Raw genomic sequence first — 19785 nt, forward strand, 5'->3', positions numbered from 1 at the left:
AAATTAATCAACAATATGAAATAATATCTTTTTGAACCAGCAGCTGGAGCTTTAGGCTCATGTTTCCTAGAGTCTCCTCAGGCTTGCCGTACACAAAGCGAATTTCTTTCCTGCAACCACAGGTACATACAGTGTTGATGCAGGAATCCCTCCTGCCAGGTTATTGTTCTATTCCACTGGGAGAAGACAGTGATTTTCGCTAGTGGCTGCTATCATCGCAAGAGAATCTGGGAGGCTGGTTGTACCCCAGTTGATCAATCAATCAACTCGGTACATTCAGCCTGCTCATTAAAGGAGAAGTCCAGCCTAAGCTCGTTTGGCTGGACTTCTTCTAAGGGTCACAGTAGTGCAATTCGTTTTGCACTCCTGTGACCCGTTTTCAGCAAAGTACTGGAATAAGTGAAGGCACTGCGTCATCACGACAATGAAGTCTGGATCCGGCAGGTGCCTTGACTGATGCCTGTCTCAGCAAGCCGCTGAGAGCCTGAGACGGCTGATCCCCGCCCCTCCACAGCTCAACGCCCTAGTGAGTGTGGAGGAGGTACATTCAGCCTGCTCATTAAAGGAGAAGTCCAGCCTAAGCACGTTTGGCTGGACTTCTTCTAAGGGTCACAGTAGTGCAATTCGTTTTGCACTCCTGTGACCCGTTTTCAGCAAAGTACTGGAATAAGTGAAGGCACTGCGTCATCACGACAATGAAGTCTGGATCCGGCAGGTGCCTTGACTGATGCCTGTCTCAGCAAGCCGCTGAGAGCCTGAGACGGCTGATCCCCGCCCCTCCACAGCTCAACGCCCTAGTGAGTGTGGAGGAGGTACATTCAGCCTGCTCATTAAAGGAGAAGTCCAGCCTAAGCACGTTTGGCTGGACTTCTTCTAAGGGTCACAGTAGTGCAATTCGTTTTGCACTCCTGTGACCCGTTTTCAGCAATGTACTGGAATAAGTGAAGGCACTGCGTCATCACGACAATGAAGTCTGGATCCGGCAGGTGCCTTGACTGATGCCTGTCTCAGCAAGCCGCTGAGAGCCTGAGACGGCTGATCCCCGCCCCTCCACAGCTCAATGCTCTAGTGAGTGTGGAGGAGCAGAGAGGAGAGCTGCTGACTGACAGGCAGCAGCTCTCCTCTCTGGGATCTGTGAGAACCGAGCCATCGGCGGTGTTCGGTGGCTTGGTTCTCAGTGTAGAGACACAGGGGGACTGATGCAGCATCGGTCCCATGCTGCATCCACCTAGGTAAGTATAAAAGGGGAAAAAAAACTATTTTAACGGTTCAAATCTCCCAGCCGGCAGCTGAATGGGACCCAGGTATGAGTCTTAGCAACCATTGTTGCTGTGCCGACAGTTTACCTGCAGCCAAGAACGTTGTGCACCCTGGGGGCTAAATATGCCCCGAGAATGACGTGTCCAGCATTGACAATCTGGCTCTAGTGCTGCCCCACACTCCTTGCAATAAATTCTTATTTCTGTCACCAACATATGTCATGCAGAGGTACAACATTTTTATGATTTACAGGGACAGTACTCTGTGGATCCTCTCTCATGTAATAACTCTTCACTTGCAAAATAGAGTTAATATTATTAGCTCAGCGATAGTAGCAATTTTAGTGAGATTATGTTAGTCCAAATTATTATATATACAGTATCTCACAAAAGTGAGTACACCCCTCACATTTTTGTAAATATTTTATTATATCTTTTCAAGTGGCAACACTGAAGAAATGACACTTTGCTACAATGTAAAGTAGTGAGTGTACAGCTTGTATAACAGTGTAAATTTGCTGTCCCCTCAAAATAACTCAACACACAGCCATTAATGTCTAAACTGCTGGCAACAAAAGTGAGTACACCCCTAAGTGAAAATGTCCAAATTTGGCCCAATTAGCCATTTTCCCTCCCCGGTGTTATGTGACTCGTTAGTGTTACAAGGTCTCAGGTGTGAATGGGGAGCAGGTGTGTTAAATTTGGTGTTTTCGCTCTCACTCTCTTATACTGGTCACTGGAAGTTCAACGTGGCACCTCATGGCAAAGAACTCTTCTGAAAAAAAAGAATTGTTGCCCTGCATAAAGATGGCCTAGGCTATAAGAAGATTGCCAAGACCCTCAAACTGAGCTGCAGCACGGTGGCCAAGACCATACAGTGGTTTAACAGGACAGGTTCTACTCAGAACAGGCCTCGCCATGATTGACCAAAAAGGTTGAGTGCACGTACTCAGCATCATATCCAGAGGTTGTCTTTGGGAAATAGATGTATGAGTGCTGCCAGCATTGCTGCAGAGGTTGAAGGGGTGGGGAGTCAGCCTGTCAGTGCTCAGACCATATGCCGCACACTTCATAAAATTAGTCTGCATGGCTGTCATCCCAGAAGGAAGCCTCTTCTAAAGATGATGCACAAGAAAGCCTGCAAACAGTTTGCTGAAGACAAGCAGACTAAGGACATGGATTACTGGAACCATGTCCTGTGGTCTGATGAAACCAAGATAAACTTATTTGGTTCAGATGGTGTCAAGCATGTGTGGCAGCAACGATGTGAGGAGTACAAAGACAAGTGTATCTTGCCTACAGTCAAGCATGGTGGTGGGAGTGTCATGGTCTGGGGCTCCATGAGTGCTGCCGAAACTGGGGGAGCTGCAGTTTATTGAGGGAACCATGAATGCCAACATGTACTGTGACATACTGAAGCAGAGCATGGTCCCCTTACTTCAGAGACTGGGCTGCATGGCAGTATTTCAACTTGATAACGACCCCAAACCCACCTCCAAGACGACCACTACGTTGCTAAAGAAGCTGAGGGTAAAGGTGATGGACTGGCCAAGCATGTCTCCAGACCTCAACCCTATTGAGCATCTGTGGGACATCCTCAAATGGAAGGTAGAGGAGCGCAAGGTCTCCAACATCCACCAGCTCCATGATGTCATCATGTAGGAGTGGAAGAGGACTCCAGTGGCAATCTGTGAAGCTCTGGTGAACTCCATGCCCAAGAGGGTTAAGGAAGTGCTGGAAAATAATGTGGCCATAATGTGTGGCCATACAAAATAGTGACACTTTCATTGTGCACTCCGTGAATTTGTGAGTGAGCTGGCTGTTTCTTAGACATGATCGTATACGGTACATATATTAATAAGGATATAAAAAATCAGTTTAAGAAGTATAAACCTCAAAAATGTTAACTCCTCCCAAACTGTTAGTTTGCACTGAGCCTGGCTGCAGTTTTGCACACAAACAGAGAAAATGCACATTAACATACATTGCACATCAGAGTGAAAAGCATGTAAAGATGCATGCAGTAAATGCTTTGTTATGTTGTGCAGGTGTATAGAAAAGAAAGAATCAATAGATGTTTTGCCATTAAGTAAATATAAAGGTATGTGGCTTCTTGAAGTTCAGCCATCTCTGTCGCAGGTGGACCATGTCTAGCAGAACTTGATTTCTTCAGTTTACTGTGCTCTTAAGCTGGCAGCAGCATATGTGAAGAGGGGAAAAAGATCATTGGAGAGACTTATACCAATTATTATTAAACCAATATTATTATTAAACCAACATCAGATTCTTTATATTTAAAGCGGAGCTCCACCCAAAAGAAGAAGCTCCCTTTGTTCGCACCCTCCCCCTTCACTGCCACATTTGGCACTTTATTGGGGGGGAGCGTGTACCTGGTTTTGACAGGTACCGCTCCCACTCCTGGGTAAGATCACTGATCTATGACATTTCCGGCCCCTCCTCCTCCTTCCCCCACTGCCTTCTGGGACACACACATGGGCGTGTAAAGGCAGGTGTCCCAATACTTTTGACAATATAGTGTATTATAAAGCACTTTCCATATCAAGAACAGAGGATATCATAAAAAATGTAAAGAAAGGAGAACCTACATCATCACATCAAGGAAAGAGCACTCACAAAGTCTGTTTTTTAGGAGCAGATTTCAGATATATTCAAAAAATGCAAGCGTAAGAAATGTGTCACAACAGACTAATCCTTAGATATAAAGTCAGGGTTGTTGTGAAAGGAGCCAGGCTACAGGTGAGGCGAGAATATCAGAAGTTGCCTAATATGCTAGGGTGTATAATAGGGCTTATGTAATGAGTAGGTTAGTGGAAAAGGTAAGTATGGGGGAAAGTCCACTCAAAATTGGAAGAAGGGGATATAGGACAGATGTCGAAAGGAAGGTGAAGGAAGAGAACTCTTAACGGAAAGGGGGGGAGGAATATATTTCTAGATCTACTGAAGGTTTGTACATGCAGTTTTCACTATACGTTACCATTTCTTATCCCATCATATGCTCAGTTTGAATTGCTTAGAACTAGCTCATAAATGTTTACAGCTCCAATAAAATGAAAATATATATATATGGTTCATGTCTTATATTATTCTTTTTTGGGCAGCAATACAATCTGCATAACCCTCCGATAAATATGTTTTATTGATGTTGTTTTTCTTCAAACTGGAAGGATTCTTGTCACAACAGAGTATCAACTTCTTGCATCCTGCACCAGATAAAATACGTTTTTGATTAAATTCAATTCGATACTTCATTTTATGACTATACCCAGCTTCTGTAAGAACATGAGGAAATTGAATGGATGGCAAAAAAATAAATAAAAGATTTTTATATTACATTGATAATTTGCTCTTTTTCATTCAGGATGGCAGTGTGGTTGTGGCTGATTTTGGTTTGGCTCGATTAGTAACAGATGAAGCTCGGGACTTGCGGAAAGACAGAAGAAAACGATACACTGTGGTGGGAAATCCTTATTGGATGGCACCAGAAATGATAAATGGTGAATATAATGGGGATGTAAACTGATCTGTAAAATTAGCTAATAGAAGGAGGATACACAGTGTCTTTTTAGATGATGTTTTTTGGAATGTGCTTTAAGCTTCACGTTATGTTGCACAAGTTTAGTCCTTCATATGCATGTAATAGATATTGCAGAAAAAACTATTCAAAAGCGGCTTACATGACTGGCTGGCTCTCTCCTCCACCCATCTGACAGATTCAGCAGGCAGGGCAGAGATTCCCCCACTGACGTCAGTCAGGAGGGGAGAAGGAGAGAGCTGGCTGGTCACATGAGCGCCTATCGGCGCTCAGAAATTAGGTATAATCAGCATATTTTTTTATAAATCACACACAGGGGCACACTGAATTAAGAGACAGCGCTGATAGTATAAATATGTACATGTTTTTCCAGCAGCAGGAGGGGGAGGGGCAGACACTGTCACTAGCTGACAGGCAAGCAGGGATAGAGAACAGGAGAGCTGTGGATGATGGAGGCACATAAACTGACCACAGTGAAAGTTCTCAGCAGCCATGATAAACCGTGGTCAGTTTACAGAGTGGAGGGTAGAAACTGTCAGGATCAGCCAGGTATTTCAGGTGATACAGGGGGCCAAATTACACAGCACAAGCACTGTGCTGTAAAACATGCTTTAAAGGGACAGGATCTATTGTTTTTTTTTTTTTTTTATGTTAACAAACACTTTAATAACCCAAACTTACCCATTGCAAATCTACATATAGGCTAATTATCATTAGTCTTCTGGTGAGTGCAGTGTGGTTTTAGGATTTGCACCATTGAGTATATGGATTGACCATGCATCTTTCCTTTTTCTACTGCATGAAAGCACTGAGAGAGTGGGAACATTCACCTGCTTTTTGGAATCTTATGCCCCGTACACACGGTCGGATTTTCCGACAGAAAATGTGTGATAGGACCTTGTTGTCGGAAATTCCGACCGTGTGTAGGCTCCATCACACATTTTCCATCGGATTTTCCGACACACAAAGTTTGAGAGCAGGATATAAAATTTTCCGACAACAAAATCCGTTGTCGGAAATTCCGATCGTGTGTACACAAATCCGACAGACAAAGTGCCACGCATGCTCAGAATAAATAAAGAGATGAAAGCTATTGGCCACTGCCCCGTTTATAGTCCCGATGTACGTGTTTTACGTCACCGCATTTAGAACGATCGGATTTTCCGACAACTTTGTGTGACCGTGTGTATGCAAGACAAGTTTGAGCCAACATCTGTCGGAAAAAATCCTAGGATTTTGTTGTCGGAATGTCCGAACAAAGTCCGACCGTGTGTACGGGGCATTAGTGTGGACTACTTGAATGGACTACACATTTGGATGATCTCATTAAGCATTTTTAGAGCACTTTTTGTGTTGATATATTGATTTTGACAATTATTATAATTTGTGTGAACGTTTGTTATTTTCCATATTTCTAATCTTTTTCTGTTTAAACCTTCCTTCATTACTTTATCAAATCTAGAAAATAAAGTTTTGTGTATATATATTTATATACACTTTAAGATTTTATTTGTTATCAACATTCCTATAGGCAATAAGAAACTGTTGAGAAATATTTGATTCCAAAAAATGTTAAAAGCAAGTGAAAATCAAGTGATAATATGAGACCAAGATCATTATTCATGACATTTACTTATATCATCATCAATACCCTATGCTACCATTCTGTGGTCGACTGGGGTGCTTTCTCTTTTTACAGGGAGAATCTATGATGAGTCAGTGGATGTTTTCTCCTTTGGAATTGTTCTGTGTGAGGTACTGTTAGTTACATTGCCAACTTCTGGTATTTTGTCTTTTCTCTGCACATAAATTGTAACAATTACATAAAGTTTTTCAAATTTTACCTGAAATAACTTCCTGAGATGAACAAGTCTTATATTTGTTTTTTTTTTTTCCCATTAGATAATTGGTCGTGTTAGTGCAGACCCTGACTATCTCCCACGCTCCATGGATTTTGGGTTGAATGTGTGTGCCTTCTTGGACAGATTTTGCCCCCCAAATTGTCCACCTGGCTTCTTTCCTAGTGCAGTATTATGCTGTGACTTGGACCCTGAGAAAAGGTAATTTATGCTTTACCTTAGTCTTATTTAAATGTCGTTATTCAGCAGAAAATCCAAGCTGCAAGTTGGGCACGGTCTTATGTAGATATAACACTAAATTGGGTAACTAAAGCATTAGTTAAGAATCAACACAACATCAGCTTTTGTGTGTTCATTTTTGTTGGGACCATTTAGTTTAATCGGCTGCCAATGCACTACATTAGACCAAAAATCAGATGTGCACAATATTTTCCTATGCAGCGCAGCACAATGCATGGTAGTACTGTGTGTTGCGTTGCAATGGGGGTTACAAATTGATGTTGCCACAATGTGCAGGATGCATTGTGGTAATGCACGCATTCCTGCAACACATAGGTTTGAATAAGAGTTAGGGTCCTGTTTATGACTCATGCTCCTTTCCGAAAGTTTCAATGATAGAGACTTCTGGTTTGCACCAGTAGAGACAGCTGGGGATCAGACATGGGTGTAGTCTAGGAACTAGACATAAATTCAAGACAAGTGACAAGTAACAGGAATCAATTTTCACGCCAAGTCATAATCAAGAAGAAAAGGAGATTAGGATCGGATACTAGGAGCCTAGTCAGATCAAAATAAGGGTCATAATCAGGAAAAATTACCAGAAGACAAGCTGCAGCATTGCCAGAGTGGTAGATTTTACAGGAAAGCTTCTTAGTTGACAAGAAGTAACTGACACCTTTTCTCATGCACTGTCAGTTGACAGAACCAAATCTAGTGATATCAGGTGATTGCTGCACATTGCCTGCCCCTCAGAACTGTATACAGTATCTGCTAGAAGATATTGTAGGCACATACCTAGGAAAAGCACACCCACGCTTATGAATGGAGCAGGAGCTAAGGGAGCTCTGATGGCTCTGTTATCCTTTATCCATTGTGTTTGTATTTATTTTTAAAGAAGAATTCAAGTCTAGAACTAAATAAGCTTAAATTTGCTCCCACCCCCTGCTATACTAACTATCCTGTAGAAGGAAGATGCAGATACCTATTTTCAGGACACTCTGGTCCATTCTCATGATCTTCCCTGCTGCCAGCTTCAGGGGAGGAGAGGACGTCAACAACAGATGGAATGCCTGGGCGGTGATGTCACCCTTAGGCTTACTATGGGGCATCCGTTGTCGGCTGTCTCTCCTCTCCCCTGAAGCTGGCTGCTGGGAGCTGATCTTGTGACCAGACCAGAGTGTCCTGAGGATAGCTAAGTATATGAACCTTCCTTCTACAAGGTAGCTAGTATAGGTGTCGGAAGGGGGATTCCACTTTCAGGCTGGGTTCACACTATTGCAATGTCAGACATCGCATGTGATTTGCACCGCATTGCTGTGCAGATCACATGCAATGTCTGTGCGATACGAGAGTTTACATTGCATTCGTACCAAAATGGTGCAAGCAAAACGGACGTTTTTAACTACTTCCCACCCGGCCAATGTACATAAATGGCTGGGTGGGCGCTCTCTCCTTCTGAGTGGACGTTCAAGAACGTCCCTCAGAAGGAGGGGGATCCCGATGTGCTCGTGTCACCCGGACACGGTGCATCTCCGATCGGCAGGAGGGCTCTGTGATTGGCCCTCCTGATCACATGGCGGCTGTGTCCAATCACAGCCGTCATGTGATGTAAACACAGAGGCTCTCCTCTCCTCACACAGAAGTTGTCGGTGAGGAGAGGAGAGGGGATCGCTGCAGACGGCTGGTGATCCGTGACTATGAGCTGTTTTTTTACAGCTTTTTACTCACTGATCACCAACCTAGTGTCACCACACAATGTAAAACACACATGTCCCCACACAATGTCCCCAAAACACATGTCCCCAAAACACATATCCCCAAAACACGTGTCCCCAAATAATAAAAAGACCTGTTCCCCCCATATGTCCCACAAACCACATGTCCCAATGATTATCTGCACACATATGTCCGTGATCACCTGCGCACATCTGTACATGATCATTTGCGTACATCTGTCCGTGATCACACGAACCAATTATTATACACTTAACGAAAAAATGTTTACCAAAAACATGTAGCAGAATACATTTTGGCTTAAATTTATGACAAAATTCGATTTTATTGGATTACTTTTAAAATAGAAAGAAGAAAATATTGTTTTTTTTCAAAATTTCGCTTATGTAGCAAAAAATAAAAAACGGAGTAGTGAATACATACCAACAAAAGAAAGCTCTATTTGTGCAAACAAAATGATAAAAATGTCATTTGGGTACAGCGTAGCTTGACCGCGCAATTGTCATTGAAAGTGCGAGAGCGCTGAAAGCTGAAAATTGGTCTGGGAAAGAAGGGGGCAAAAGTGCCCAGTATTGATGTGGTTAAACGTCAGTTACTATCTGTCAAGTTAAATCATTCAGGAGAGGTTGTAAAATGTCCCATGTACATTAAGCCTAAGTGTAACCTGAATGTTCACTCATGTGATATATTTTAATATAGCTGAATATATACTGTATGTATTAGGGTGTGTTGGTCTCTTTATTTAAAAAAGGACATTTTTCTTCTAAATAAATACATATATGTGTATGTATATGTGTATATATATATATATATATATATATATATATATATATATATATATTATGGCAGACCTTGCCCTATTAAAAGCAACCTATGCTTGGAGAAATGTAGAGGGTAGCTATTGATGGTCTCTTCTTCTGAAAAGGCTAGTTGTCTTGCCATGATGAGCAGTACCTTCTGAGTCACCGTGCCAGAACAATACATAGAGCGATTGTTTTGAGTTCATTTGCTGCTTGCTTCTTCCAGGAGAGTGAAGCTGAGGACAGCTAAGTAACTAGCATTTTCAGAAGTTTTTTTAGTAATGGCAGTTCCTATATTTCTCTTAGCACAGGTTTCCTGTTTCCTTCAAAACAATCCTCTCTCCAATTATCAAATTAACCTTTACATTTTTTGTGGCTTCTAACTCATGGTAGAGGTGTGTTTAACATTTTTGGATCCTCACTGTCTCTTTTCACATGTTATTGTCTTGCAGGCCCACCTTCTCACAGCTTCAGCTCTGGCTGGACTCATTGCTCAGGCACTTGACTCTGCAGCTCCCCCTTAGTTCACATCTTGAGCAGCTCGAGCAAAGCTTTTGGGAGACATATCAAAGAGGAGAGAGTACCCTGCATTCCCATCCCGAAATCACAGAATAACACGACTGGCAACAGAAAAGAAACCCAGATACAAATACCCCAGTGTTGCGTGTATGGGGAACTCATGTTGCTTACTTTGCAAGGAGAGGGGATAACATATCCCTACATCTAGGTTAAATGAAGAGGATCTTCTGTGTCCAAGCTTACTGGTACTGCTCATGAGCAATGAAGGGAAAGCCAAAGATGCATTCTTGCGGTTCCAATGGGTGCCTAATGAGTTTAATTAGCTTGTAATGGTCCTTGGGCTGTCATTGGTAAAGATGAACAAGGCTTTTTGTGTGCCACTCACTAAACCATTTACAAAGCCGGTATGCGTTTTGTGGTTTTAAAGGCGTCATTTCATCACATCCACCCTGCATGGCGCCCCATTTGTTCAAACTTCCTCTAAAAAGGAGCATTCTGCACCTTGTGTAAATACCTGTATGTATATTTAGACCCTCCTGTACATATTGTCCTGTTTTGACTTGAGCCTGTCTATCCTGATCTCCTGTTCATGTTGCCAAGAAGGGCTTACTGGTTTTTCTCTGTCCAAAGCATTCTGGACCTGGGAATTTTTCCCTTACAGGACCATTATGCACGTTGGTATAAAAACAGTGAAGAATTTATGAGGCCAGCTGTCTTATACAGAAACACATTTTAATTCTTGTTATGTGTCTACACATTTAGCACTTATAGATTGGTTAGAAGCTTTTAAAACCACCAGCATATAAATGTTTGCAAATGTTCACAGTTAGCTGAGTTTCTAAATTGCAACACCTCTAGGGGTCTCTGTATACCCCAGAAGAAAAATACAATACTTAGGTGTCAACCTATCTCTATTTTATATAGCTTGAAAATGGTAATTGTCCTGACATGACAGCATTGTTAACAATGGACTATCTGCCTAAAAGCCAGTATGTACAGTATGTTGAAGTTATGTAATAGATGTATAGCTTGGGGATGCATTAGCAAGTACAGTAGCTTATATGAAAATGAAATGAGGCTACTTAAGGCTTCCTCCAGTGCTCTCTTTTACATGCTTGCTGTGTTCTATAAGTGCACTTCATGTCCCCTCCCCTCATGTTACATACAACATCCATGAGTCTTTGTTTTCCTCTGTGCCGCAGTTTGCACATTTAAATAGCCCACAATTTTGCCTTATATAATGTATGTGGAAAGTATTTCATAAGGAACACATCAATATTGATATTTTTGGTAAGTTTAGGGTTCTAAATGCTGAAATGCCCACACCATATAATGCTGAATGTAGGTTTGCCGAATCTAAACATGGATTTTGCAGGCCATGCCTTACCTGTACATTGGAAGGTAGGCTTTTGTTCTTGTCTAGCTTTCCCTAAACAACTGTTGATTACTCTAGTTTATCAGACTCTCACACAAAAAAAATCTGACATTAAAGTGGATGTAAACCCGAAAAAAAAATGTTTTGTTTTTGATATCATACTGTAGAGTATAAGATTTCCTATCATTTGAGCCCAGTCTTGCCACACAGAGTTAATCCATCGCTGCGCAATCCTCTTTTATTGTTCTATTCACAAACTGAGAAAAACTTTGTCAAATACTCCCCCTTGCTGTGAGTGACAGGTGATTTACATCTCGTGCTTCAGCCTAAGACACATGCAGTATTTTTTAATTCCCTCCCCCACTCCTTTCTTCAGCAGCTCTGCAAGGATTTGCTGTTTCACACCTCGGCATGATTTGGCATGCTGAAGTCATGTGGTTACTTTCCTGTCTTTTCACTGGATGTTAGAGATCATAGCAGAAGTTCAGTGTTAGAAATACACAGGGGAGTGTAGAGGTGGGTGGGGAGTCTACTGACATCACGACTCCACCCACCGAGCTCCAGACAACAGACCCGCCTACAGAATCTGCAGTTTTTCAGCTCTCATAACAGACAGAGGGGAGACATTTGACAGGTAAATATACATGCAGGAGGCATGTATATCCTTATAGATAACCCCTATGGCAGTAGTTTAGAAAGGATGACATTGGGTTTACATCCACTTTAATGGAAAATTTGACATGACAATCGCAGGTTATAGCCATTTTGTTTCAACTTTGGAACAATCAGAACACAATCAATGGAATGCCATATCAAAATATGGTAGCAGCACAAGAAATAATCCTCATAATATGCAATCATAACCCTCTAGTAGTTGGTTAAAAAAGATACATGTCCATCAAGTAGTGTGCATTGAACATAACAAAATCGACCTCCTCAATTTTACAATGTAGTTGTTACCCATACAGGAGGACAAGCAGTTTTTGTTTTGTTTTTTATTCAATTTTTAAGGTACCGAATACATAATCAATTGCACTTCAAGCTACAGTGCTGTCAGTGGCTGCTAGTAAATTGAAAACATGCATTATAATTACTGTAGGTCATATTCAGAAACTGTCTGCCTTCAATGACTGGTATACTTTGCAATAAATCTAATTTAGAGGTTTTCTTGTAATAAAGATCTGCTGATAAAATTTACAGATTTGCAAAGGTTCCCATAATCAACCACTCAACCTTTACCTGGACCTATGCTCAAATTCAAATGTGAAGGAAGATTTTACTTTCATTAAACAGTTGAACTAAGATATGTAATTAATATACAATCTACATTTTTTTAATACATTTGCATTACAGTCAGTAATGGTTATGATTTTAGGCTAATATAAAGAATGCTGTGCCCTCTTCTGAAAATAGAGCCTGGCTGAAGCCACAGCAGATGTGGAATCTGTGTGCTAACAGAGCCACCTAATGGTTGCTGAGAGAGCCAATCAATAGATCTGATTTCTGCCACCAGTACCCAGAGAAAGCTTGGAGCTAAGAAATGATATTTACTGTACCATCAAGCTTACTTCATGTTCAGAGTTTCCCAAAAATGTGATAACAATGTTATTAGTAGCTCTTTATCTAAAGCAGATTATAATTTTGGTAATACGGACTAGTAATTATTATTTTAAAATTATGTATCCATTATCAAAAAATAAACCATAACCAAACTCATAAATGGCTAAAAGAGGTCTCTACCTGCAATCACTTTAACGTTAGGTTCACATCTCCACGCTTTGTGTGGGTGTGTTCATTTGAATAGGCTGCTGTACCTGCAGGAAGCGCTGAGAAAAAGTCCCTGACTGTTCCGTCCCTGCACGGAACAGCGCCATGCAACGCACTGCACCTGCAAACGTTCTGTATTTTCTGATGCAAAGGGGTGTAATAAAGAATTAACGGCACCCCTGTGCATCAGCTAAAGAGCAGCGCATTTTGGCTGAGGGTGAGGGAACGTGCGTTTTACATGTGGTCCCACACCTGCATATGTATGAACCTAGACCAAGGAGTACCCCAATGCATTTAATTAGGGGCCCCTCCACATTCAAGAAAACAATATAAACAAGTTAACAGAAACGTGACACTTTTTATTTTTTTTTGTTTAAAAGTATTTGACTGTATCTGAATTTTTATGAGCCCACACCAGTTCTGTTACCACCGTAGGGAGCCCTTTCCCACCTCCAGACTCCCACATCTGACAGCCAGGGTTTGCCATGAACTGAATTCCTTGCCATCAGCATTGTGTTCTCACATATATTCTTCATAGGGATATATGGAGCGTTCACTCCAGGAAGTTCTGCTCACGGCCGAGCTTTTCAAGGCAGTGCTGGTAGTGAATCAAGATTTCATGTCAAGACCTAATGGAGGATTAAACCCACACCCTCCCAAACTAAACAGAGTGGTTGGGGTTTGTGATATTGGTATTATTTTTAAATTAGTAAAGTTTCCTGGTGGATTTGCCAGTAGCGTACAGGCTTTGGTAGAATGCTAGGGAGCTCTGGACACACTCCACTTAGGAGTATGCATAGAAACCAACAATAATATTATCATATGTATAAGTAATTTTTTATTACAAAAAAATCTATTTTAACTACTGCTATGTTAAAGTGGCCCTTTATGAACATGTTAATGTACTTTGAAATTGAAACCAGCCTGACCTGATATGATCCTGACTGTTCTTCCTTACATATTTAGGTTATTACTATTTGTTCTGTTAATACTGAGCCCTTAATCTACAGTCTCTTGCAAAAGTACTCACCCCCTTGGCATTTTTCGTGTTTTGTTGCCTTACAACCTGGAATTAATATGGATTGTTTGAGCATTTGTATAATTTAATTTACAGAACATGCCCACAACTTTGAAGATTTTTTTTTTTTATTGTGAAGCAAACAACAAATAGGACAAAATAGCAGAAAAAGTCAATGTGCATAACTATTCACCCCTAAAGTCAATACTTTGTAGAGCCACCTTTTGCTGCTATCACAGCTCCAAGTCGCGTTGGATAAGTCTCTTTGGATAAGATTTTTGCCCATTCCTCCTTGCAAAACTGCTCCAGCTCCTTCAAGTTGGATGGTTTGCGCTTGTGAACAGCAATCTAAGTCTGACCACAGATTTTCTACTGGATTTAGGTCTGGGCTTTGACTAGGCCATTCCAAAACATTTACATGTTTCTCCTTAAACCACTCAAGTGTTGTTTTAGCAGTGTGTTTGGGGTCATTGTCCTGCTGGAAGGTGAACCTCCGTCCTAGCCTCAAATCACACACAGAGTGGTACAGGTTTTGCTCAAGAATATCCCTCTATTTAGCACCATCCATCTTTCCCTCAACCCTGACCAGTTTCTCAGATATGACTGCTGAAAAACATCCCCGCAGCATGATGCTGCCACCAACATGTTTCACTGTGGGGATGGTGTTGTTTGGGTGATGTGATGTGTTGGGTTTGCGCCAGACATAGCGTTTTCTTTATGGCCAAAAAGTTCAATCTCAGTCTCATCAGAGCAGAGCACCTTCCTCCGTACATTTTGGGAGTCTCCCACATGCCTTTTCGCAAACTCAAAACGTGCCATTTTGTTTTTTTGCTGTAAGAAATGGCTTTCTTCTGGCCACTCTGCCATAAAGCCCAACTCTATGGAGCGTATGGCTTATTGTCATCCTATGTACAGATACTCCAGTCTCTGCTGTGGAACTCTGCAGCTCCTCCAGGGTTACCTTAGGTCTCTGTGCTGCCTCTCTGATTAATGCCCTCCTTGCCATCTCTTGGCATGTTCTTTCCATTTGGTTATGATAGACTTTATGGTGCTCATCGGGATCATCAAAGATTTGGATATTTTTTTATAACCTAACCCTGACTTGTACTTCTCAACAACGTTGTCCCTTACTTGTTTGGAGAGTTCCTTGGTCTTCATGGCAGTGTTTGGTTAGTGGTGCCTCTTGCTTAGGTGTTGCAGCCTCTGGGGCCTTTCAAAAAGGTGTGTATATGTAATGACAGATCATGTGACACTTAGATTGCACACAGGTGGACATCATTTCACTAATTATGTGACTTCTGAAGGTAATTGGTTGCACCAGAGCTTTTTATTTGCTTCATAACAAAGGGGGTGAATACTTACGCGCATGCCAATTATCAGTTTTTTATTTCTGAAAAATAGTTTTATATATATATTTTTCTAATTTTACTTCACCAACTTAGACTATTGTGTTCTGATCCATCACATATAATTCAGATTTAAAAAACATTGAACTTGAAAGGCTATAATGTAACAAAATAGGTTAAAAGCCAAGGGGGTGAATACTTTTGCAAGGCACTGTATTTTACACTCCTGTGTTCAAGCACAAATATATTGGAAGAACTCCAGAAAGCAATGATTTATCAAAACTGTCTTCTTAGCAAAATCTCAACACTGCAGTTTTAGCCCGGGTTCACACCTATGCGAATTAGATGTGCGTATCCGCACATCTAATTCGCATAGCAGGAGAATGTGACTGGCTCCCTATGGAGCCAGTTCACATATCTCCGGGGCGGCTGCGGTGCGCACTGCACAAAAACGCTGTGCGTCTTTGGCTGCGTTTCAGGGCCGAATTCAGGCATAGAATCGGCCCTGATTCGTCCCTGAAACGGTGAACAGGGACGCACAGCGCTCCTGTGCGGTCCGCAGCGAATTATGGTGTGAACCCGGGCTCAAAGAAACAACCACCTTCTTCTGTGGAAACAATGTAATGCTTTCAAACATGAAGTATGCCAGTGTGACTCCCTTCTTCTCTGCATGTCACTTCGGCAGCTCTGAGCCATACAAAAATTCATGAAGCCTTGCATCCTTTTGTTCCCTACAAATGCAAAACACTGTTTAAACCACTAGATGGTGCTATGCATATAGCGCTGATGGGAAAAATCACATACTAGAGAAGCTGGAACTCACATAATGCCCTTCCTTCATAGACAAGCTATTACTTATATGTCAACAATTAATCTTTCCTCTCTGGTTGCCAAAGGACCTAATTTGCATCGGGATCTTGGCAGGTACCAGAATTTTTTAATACAATATATTTGCACATGTTATAACATGGTCTTTGGAGCGCATAAGGCTTTTGTGGCTGAATCTGAAATTCTTCCTAAGATGAGCAATAGGGATTGATTGGATATAGATAAACAACCACTGTGAATATTTATTCAACAACTGAATCAAAAGACGAATGGCAGCCTCCCATGATATCCCTCAGAGGATCCACTCAAACTGCAGTGCCAATTCCAGTGTAGAGACATGCGTAGTGTAAATCAGAAAACAAATGACTGTACACTGTTTCTTAAACCCCTTGGCGCTGGCCATACGCAAATATGCGGCCTCTCTGTGTCTGGTCCTTAGCCCAGAGGGGTCGCATAATTGCTGCCAATACACCTGTGTGGAGAGCACACGCACTGCGTGCTCCCAGAACAGTTACCGTCGCCTAACCGAAAGCAAGAAGCGATCAAGAGTTTTTGGATCACATGACAGCCAATCACGGCGGTGACATGGTCTTAAGCCCCGACTCCCAGCATCATAACTCTCTTAAAGGGCTGAGAGGCGCCGGCGCTAAGAGGTTAAAATACAAAGTGTCTTTATTGTAATTCAACTTCACCAACCATCTAAAATTGGATACAATGCCCATAAAAACTCACACATTGCATAGTACAGAACTAAGTAGAGAAAGGCAAGGTTGTAGGTGGAACAAAAGTTTTTTTATACCTGACAGAACTTTTCAAGGTGCCATTGCACAGTAAAAATGTGAACTGCCTCCACCTGCGTCCTAGATCACTCTTATCTCTAAGTTTTGTGAGTTTTATGTAGCGTGTTTTTTATGGGAATTGTGACCCATTTGTAATGGCTTTCATGTGGAAGTGATAAAAATGCAGGTGTTTTATTTATTAAAGGAACAGCAAGGGACAAGTTCTTCATTTTGTACTACATGTGTGAATATCATTTCTTTATCTCTTGTCATTATAATTTGCTACACTGAAAGTCAGGTAAAGAGGTCTTCAACCATCTGACTGCTCATCATCCTTAAGTGACAGTCATCATGTTAACTCTTTAAAGTTTATAGTTAAATATTCACTTTGCTCAAACAAAGCAGGCTAGAGATGGAAGTACTAGCTTTGGGGTTTGGGATGTAAGAACCCATTTACTAAAAGTAAATGCCAAACATCACTGAATCATGCTGCAATAAGTGGCTCCTTTATCAGTATTGGTTAGCACTACTATGGATCCCATTGGTTAACCTCCACAAATAGCTACTCCATTATGTGCAGGTGACAGGCAATATTTCACACACGTTGTCAATCGCTTTACAATGCAATCACAATATAAACAACAGCGCTTCGAAATTAATATTTTAGGTCTAGGCTAATGGTTGGATGTAAAAATGTTGCACATTATTTAATTTGTACTGTATGCCATTGGTCTTGAATACCACACTCTTACTGTTCTGTTACACTTTGCTGCAAAACAATCGAAATACATGAAGTTGTCTCAGAAGCTGCAGTGTGGTCCGTGTGTTTATTTCTCTGACTCATACTATCAAAAACAAACAACAAGTGGGCAGGGATGAGGACTGCAGTAGCTCCACTCCTTACAATGCAGTAGCTGCATACAATTTTGACTGAACCTGTTACCCATTTTTAGAGTTAAGCCCCATACACACAAATAATGCTTTTGAAGCGATCATATTATAATCTGATCGTTAGTACACAGCTTTCGTCCGAAATTTTCCAAAGGGACAAACTGTACAAATTTTGTTTAGTCAATACAGTTTTTGTCTGAAAATACAAAAAAAATACATTACATCACTTCTGAATTTTATTCTGTCATACAAGAATGTTCGTACTTTAGAAACCTATTCGTTTTCGATATGGAGACTAGCATGCAACAAAAAAAAACGGACGATCAATCGTCTGATAATCTCATCATGTATACGAGGCCTGAGTGTAGACTTGATCCACTTTAAATGATTTTATACATTATTAGTAATTCTTTACCAGTAAGTTTCAATCCTTAAGTTTTGGTTTAGTACTGGTTTGACAGAAGTGACAGCAAATTAAAAAATGTATTGTGGTAAGCATAGCAAAATCAGCAGTAGACTGAATGTCTCAAGCTACTGTATATCACTAGGGTTGCCACCTCATCCCTTTAAAACCAAACACATATTAATTACACAGGTTCTGTGGCTAATTAAGGTGGTAATTAAACCCACTTGGTGCCTTATCTGCATTAAATTGGCCTCATAACCTGTGTAATTCATATGTGTTCGGGTTTAAAGGGATGAGGTGGCAACCCTATATATCACACTTACAGTATAAGGCCACACTTTTTTTTTTTAGTTTTAGAGTGAAGAGAGATTAGAACACGTCAGTTTTTTTTTTTGCTGTCTATGTCCCCGTTAGAGAGATTCACCCTCTCTATTTGTCCTGTTTACCATTATTAACAAAAAAAGAAAGGTAAAAGAACCCCCCCAATTTTGGGTTGCTCCTAGAAAAATAGAGGGGAAAAATTCCAATAGGGTCACTAGTTCTGGTGATCTGGGGGTCCCCAAGGAATTCCCTTAATTTGCAGGTATTTCTTCTCACTTCCTGTTTGGCTATGGGACAGGAAGTGAAGGTAAATCTTCACAATGGTACACAGATGGCAAAAAAAAAATCTGACAGATTATAACCCTCCCTTGCTCTATCCAAAATAAAAAGTTTTGCCTAAAGTTCTTCTTTAAAGTGAAACTATGGGCAAAATCAAAAATGACCCATATGATTCAATCTATTAATACCATTAACATAGCAGTCTTTGTTTTTCTGAGTACCCTCTGTTTTATTGTCTGTTGATCCTGCCAGTAAGTCTTATTCATTTAATTAAAACCTTTATTCTAAAAGAAAAAAAAAAACAGACACTGCTTAAAAAGTGTTAGCTGGGGTCCAGCAGATTGTCACCAGCTGTCCAATGTCCACCCCTGAAGAGTGTTTAAATCAGCAACACTCACACTCTTGTGCAGTGGGTTTGTCGAACTGCTGGAGACCCAGACAAGCCTGACTACATCCCACTTTTAAAATATAAATGTTAAGTTGGGCTTTAAGTAGTGTAAGAAAAAGTACAAAATTCTATTAAAATTCTAATAATATAAAAAAATATGCTGACAAAAAAAATTACCAAAATGATGTATAGGTGAAGACATTTGAAAGCGAATGACAGGGTCAATCCATTTAAGATTTTCACCCCTCTGAATCATTGCTGAACTCTATCCAGTGGAAGCTCAAGATCTATCTATAGAAGATGTTCCTTAATTCAAAGATTCTGCTCTCAGAAAGTTTGAGATTCTCTTAAAGCAGTAGTAAAGTTACCTATAGGTAAGCTTATAATAAGGCCTACAGGTAGAGTGAATATCTCCTAAACATGCACCGTTTAGGAGATATTCAC

The 19785-nt window shown here is 40.9% G+C and overlaps 1 protein-coding gene across 2 annotated transcripts in view; it reads left to right on the plus strand.

Moving 5' to 3' along the window:
- LIMK1 (LIM domain kinase 1) overlaps positions 1-17862 on the plus strand; it is a 213222-nt gene extending 195360 nt beyond the window's left edge. For both annotated transcript variants that reach the window (XM_073616568.1, XM_073616569.1), the window contains 4 exons: positions 4639-4774; positions 6512-6567; positions 6715-6872; positions 9877-17862. In XM_073616568.1, coding sequence (XP_073472669.1) covers positions 4639-4774; positions 6512-6567; positions 6715-6872; positions 9877-10039 — 513 coding nt within the window. In that variant the 3' untranslated portion in view covers positions 10040-17862. The remainder of the gene's footprint in view (positions 1-4638; positions 4775-6511; positions 6568-6714; positions 6873-9876) is intronic.
- The last annotated feature ends 1923 nt before the right edge of the window (positions 17863-19785 follow it).

Source organism: Aquarana catesbeiana, linkage group LG02 (genome assembly GCF_042186555.1).
Source record: "Aquarana catesbeiana isolate 2022-GZ linkage group LG02, ASM4218655v1, whole genome shotgun sequence".
In the NCBI taxonomy this organism is placed as follows: Eukaryota; Metazoa; Chordata; class Amphibia; order Anura; family Ranidae; genus Aquarana; species Aquarana catesbeiana.